Source organism: Psittacula echo (genome assembly GCF_963264785.1).
Source record: "Psittacula echo genome assembly, chromosome: 25".
Classification (NCBI taxonomy): Eukaryota; Metazoa; Chordata; class Aves; order Psittaciformes; family Psittacidae; genus Psittacula; species Psittacula echo.
In genome coordinates, this window is record NC_137760.1 from 1,114,941 (window position 1) to 1,120,557 (window position 5,617).

A 5,617-nucleotide genomic window follows, 5' to 3' on the forward strand; every position below is an offset into this window, starting at 1 on the left:
GGGAAGTTGTGAGATGGATGTGACCAATAACAAGTTTAACAATGAGCCTGTTGCTTTGGCAGAAGATTTAACTGGGTATTGTCCTTTCTTGTCTGGTGGCCAGGTTTGGAAGTTCGGATGACAGCATCCTTTAGGAGAAAGACCTTCAGAAAGGGTTTGCTTGACCATAGTGCTTTTTACACTCATCTTTTGCAGGTGATCGGCCTCGTGATGGCTTGGTTGTATTGGCAAAAGCTCAACGAGATCTACTCCAAGCTGGACGCTGTTGACTTCAAGATCCTGGAGATGCGGGATTTCAGCTTCGGGGCCGTGGATCTGAGCGGTGCAGGCTGGTGCTGGTGCTTGCCCAAGGAAGGGGGCTACATTCCCATCAATGCTGAGGATGAGGAAGATGAGGAGGAGGAAGGCACCATCTGCCAAAGCAAAGTGTGAGAAGGTGGAGAACTTGGAGCGCAGCTTTTAGGAAGGTGGTGGATGTTGAACATGGACATCATGCGGTTTATCTTCTCAGGTCCAGGAGACAGTAACACTGGGATGATATCACAACTGCAATGCACTGTGCGGGCACATGAGCTCCCCAGGGTCCTTTTACTTCCTTCCCCTTTTGAAGCATTTCTGTATCTCCTTAGTGGGTTTTTAGGGGTGTTTTTACACAATAAATGTAATTTGTGTTGTGTTTTGCAAAGTCACTTCCACTCAATGCACGCTGGCCCAGCCACGGAGAGAGAAGTGGCACCATCATCATTGCACTTTGGGCTGTCTTTGTAGGTATATTTAACCTGATCACCTGAAATATAGGAATCGCATCCCCAGGGAGGCACAACTTGCACCTCCTGGAGCAAGACGGATGTTTGGGCAAGGCTGCACCAAGGGAAAACACCCGTTTCTGAAGGTTTCCAATTCTTCCTCATGAGCTCTGGCTTAAGGTTTTATCCCCAGGCAAGGAAAAGGAGAGCTCAGCGGCTTCCAGAGGGAAGATGGATTTACTGTGGGAATGTGCTGTGACTCCCCTCTGCTGGAGACCAGCATCTAATGACCAGGTGAGGAATTGCCTTTTATAGGATTTTTAGCAGAACTTGGTGATCAAGGTGGCAAGTCCCTCCCTCATTACTAAGGATATAGGAATTAAATAGAGATTGGGTCCTCTCACTGGATGTCAGAGAGGGACTCTTCATCAGGGACTGTAGCGATAGGACAAGGGGTGAGGGGTTCAAATTGAAACAGGGGAAGTTCAGGTTGGAGATAAGGCAGAAGCTCTTCCCTGTGAGGGTGCTGAGGCGCTGGCACAGGGTGCCCAGAGAAGCTGTGGCTGCCCCATCCCTGGCAGTGTTCAAGGCCAGGTTGGACACAGGGGCTTGGAGCAAGCTGCTCCAGTGGAAGGTGTCACTGCCTGTGGCAGGGGTTGGAACTGCAGGAGCTTTAGGGTCCCTTTCAACACAAACCATTCCAGGGTACTATAAACAGCTGGAGTGCATTGCATCCAAGCCTGGATGTGTGAGTTGAGCCGCAATGGGGGACACAGGCTCGCAGAGGCAGACCCTAAACAGATGAACTGCAAAATGATGAGTGTGGTTTTATTAAGAAGAAGAAGAAGAAACAAATCTGTTTCTCAAGAGCTGAGTGTCTGCAGCGCCGCTGGCAAAGGAAATGCTGCGTTTATTAGTGGAGCTTTTATTAAGGCTGTTTTGAAAGCCGGAGGCTGGCTTTATTTGGATGCCCTGCGTCTGCCGGGCTCTGTCTCCCTCTTCTGACTGGTTCCAGGCTTTACTCTTTAACTAAACGTGAAGCAATCAGGAACACAACCCTGAAAAGAACACTTTCTGAACCCTTCCCCCCCCCCCAAATCCCATTGGAAACGGAGCTGAGAACCCCAGAAGCTGAGCAGGGGGGTCAGTGAGGTTCAGCTCCTGGGATTCTGCTTTTCTTCCTTTCCCCTCCTCTCTCCAGCATGTGTTTAGTAAAACCTTCTTCGTACAAGCTGATAAACTCAACCTGCTCTTTGCATTTCTATGTATTTGGAGGAAGAAAGTTAACTGCTATATTTGCTCTTTACTTACAGGACAAACAGTCACCAACATCTCTAAACCCTTTTCCTGGCTGATGCTGGACCCCAGCACGGGCAGCATTGCACGGGTTGGATGCAAGCAGGTTTTCATGTCTGGATTAACGCTGGTTTTTAGCAGGCAGTAAGCAATGGGAGATAGACAGAAGTCAGGGATTGGAACCAGCTGCCTGGAGCAGTGGTGGAGTCACCATCCTTGGAAGTGTTCACACACCATGTAGACAAGGCCCTCAGTGCCACAGGTTAGTGGTAGCGTTGGCAGCGCTGGGGAATGGTTGGACTTGATGAGCTTAAAGGTCTTTTCCAACCTAAGTGATTCTGTGATTCCATGATTTAGGCACCTGGCTCCCCTATTCCTCCAAACAGCTGGTCTGCTAATGCCTGGAAAATGGGAAGAGCATGAAATCATAAGCATACTTTGGAAAAGCTTTTTTCCTACTTACAAACATGCCTTGCTACTCTAAATAAAGGGCATGCCAATAGCATTCCTTACTTCATCCTAAATCCTGCATCTTGAAATCACTTCTCCCTTGTTCCGGACCTGCTACACTTGGAAGAGCAGATCTAACAAAACAGGAGCTGGAAAGCAAATGAGAGCAGGGATAAAGCATCAAATAGGTTTTGCTTTGCTGCTGCTGAGACTGGATTGTGCCATCGAATAATCCCCTGGAGGTGAGAGAAAAGCCCTGATATGGAATGACCTCAAAGCACAAAGTCTGATTTCCAAGTTCTCCTTCCATTAACTACGAGACCAGCCCTGATAAAGGGCTGGATACTGCTTTGATGCAGATTTATTGATACCCCCATTAAAAGGCTAAGCAGGGGCGAACAAGCCAGGCATTAAATAGAAGTGGACAGCTTGGGAAGCACAGTGGGCATGCTTGTGGGACCAGGAGCTGGATTTCCATGAAATCCAATTTCAGGATGTTCAACACGTTAAAAGCAAACTGTGGAAATGGTAAAATAATTCAGTGTGCAACCCTCATCAAAAAAAGAACCCAACCTGTATTTGATGGGTGGTTCATGTTGGAGAAGAGAAGGCTTCAGGGAGACCTTAGAGCAGCTCCCAGTGCCTAAAGGGGCTACAGGTAACTTGGAGAGGGGTTTTGAACAAGGGTCTGTAGGCACAGGGCAAGAGCAACCTGCCCTAGTGGAAGGTGTCCCTGCCTATGGCAGGGGGTTGGAACTGGATGAGCTTTAATGTCCTTTCCAACCTAAACCATTCTATGATTCTATGGCCATAGGGCTGATCCTATCATCCCCAGGGGCTTTAGGAGCTTTCTTGCTGCTGGTGATAGTTCTCTGTAACTGCCTGAGGAATTTTCTTCTGTTTAAGATCAGATGTGCATGAAAGATGTCCATGTGCAAAGAAAACAAAGAAAAATGATTTCCCTCCCAAATCCCAGCAATCGGGGCAAAACTGATATGAAACAAACCCAAACCCCCCAGAAGACACAGACCCTGCAAGCTGGGAATGGACACCTTGAATTTCCTACATCTATATCTAGAGACCATCACTGCGCAAGACCAGGTCTCCCTGGCTTGGATGTTCCATCCTCTCCAGAAGTTTATCTGCATCCCATGATGCCTTCCCGCTCCCAAAGTCAATTGGTGCCGCCCCAAATCCATTTTAACCTGGGAGCTACAGCGAGTCTGGCAGTGGGTGTCGATACGATGATGGCAAGAGCAGCTTTATCTCGAGGCAATCTGGGCTCCCGCACCCACGAGTGCCTGTGACTTCACTGCACGGCTCCATCCGCTGATTTCTGAGTGTGTTTGGAGAGCTCAAGGTGAGTTTATTCATGGTGAAACTTGTTTATTAATGGTAAAACTTGTTTATTAATGCTAAAGATCAGTTTTGTGGAACCGAGAGCTGGTGGGAGCAGCGGAATTTCATTGGCAAAAGTAACCGTGCTCTTCTTTTCCTCCCCTTATTTCTACTGTGCTTAGAGTTGTTTTTCCCAACACTTCTTGTCTGCATTTTACTTGTGTTATTATGTAATATTTGGGGGGGGAGAAAAAAGCTTTATATGTAAAAGATTAGAGGGAAGAACTCCCAGGCTACATGACCCTCATCAGTCAGCCATAATCATTCAGGACCTTTTATTTATCAGTGGCTCTAACAAAGCCTGGGTTTAGCTGATGGGTTGGTTCTGCTGCCCAGTGGAGCTCTGGTAGAGCTCTTGCTGGCCAAGCCACATTGAAAAAGAAGTCCTGTTTCTTCCCAATATATCCCCATCCATCTGGGAACCCCAACCTAGCGCTGGAGCTGGTGAGGAAACCTCATGGGGAGGTTCCTAATACTCCATCTGTTAGAGGAACTACTTCTGCTTGTGGCTGGGTGGGTATTGTGCTGTTTCTCCTGCCAACACCAGCTTCCTAAAACCCTCAGAATTAGCCTGATAATGTTATTCCCAGGAAGCCAGGGCTTCGGTTGATATTATCCCACATGTCTGGGGCAGGATTTGTCCATCTGGAAGTGTTTGCCCCTAAAACAAATTGGTCCCTGCACCTGTACAAAAAGTGTTGGGTTCATGTGGTCAAGCAAAGTAAAATGAACCCCAAATCTGTTAAATCAATCTTCAAATAGAAAACCAGGATAAGGCTGGAGCCTGTATTAGGCTAAAGATGTTCTTTGCCTTCTGGGGAATGGGTCAGCAGCTCCAGCAGAGCCAAACTGGCCATTCCTGGATACTTCCAGCTTTTCCATTTGCTTTATATTTTTAACCTATTTGGCTTAAATTTGGTTTCTCTTCCCTCAGAGAGATAGATAATGATATGATATTGCCACGGATGCAAGCAGCTGAACACAGAGAGGCTGGCTCTCTGACCGCTCTCAAAGTGACTTTGGGAGGCATTGATTGGGCTGCCATGAACAGTAACTGTTCTCCTATCCAAGTCAAGTGTGAAAGGCAATCACTGGAGGTCAGATAATTAGGAAATTAATGAGCAAATCCCAAAGAAACCCATCTGGGAAATAAATCAGCAGGTTTGAAGGAAGGTACCTGGAAGTGGCAGCGTGTGAATGGTGCAAAAGCTGTGCTTAGATGGGGAAAAATGAACTTTGCATCTGCAAAACCCCTTTTATCTGTGCCAGTTCCCCCCAGAATTAACTGGGTGCTTATAGGCAGCAAGAACCCCTGTGGATGGAGCTGCTGTGCTCGTATCAGCAAATCTCTGCAATAATCTCTTACACTTCACTTACACCTTCCTTCAGCAGCAGGAATAAGAGGCTGGAGATGTAACCCTGGTGAAATTCATCCGGATAATTGGGGAGAGAGGAGGTGGAGCAGGGGCAGGGCTGGCACAGAGTGAGGCAGGACTGAGACTTCACCAAGGGTCCTTGCAGGAGGTGCTGGAGGATCCCTGGTGCATCCTCACCCCATCCCAGAAGGACGCTGGTGCCATGGGTGAAGGATTCCCATAGCAGGGAGCACCAAGTGAGTGTGCAGAGGCTGTTTCCCTGCCCAGCACCCTTTATAATCTCTCTCCTTTCTCCTCCCCGTGGCTCAGCTCTCTCCGAGTGGTGGGACCATGCTGGAGGATGAGGATGGG

At 48.0% G+C, this 5,617-nt stretch overlaps 1 protein-coding gene across 1 annotated transcript in view; it reads left to right on the forward strand.

Annotated features, from left to right (window-relative positions):
* LOC308230018 (tetraspanin-15-like) overlaps positions 1-432 on the forward strand; it is a gene marked incomplete at both ends in the record, with an annotated part of 40,638 nt that extends 40,206 nt beyond the window's left edge. Inside the window, one exon of the mRNA XM_080634463.1 lies at positions 196-432. Within this exon, the coding sequence (XP_080490589.1) occupies positions 196-432 (237 nt within the window). The remainder of the gene's footprint in view (positions 1-195) is intronic.
* Between the last annotated feature and the right edge of the window lie 5,185 nt (positions 433-5,617).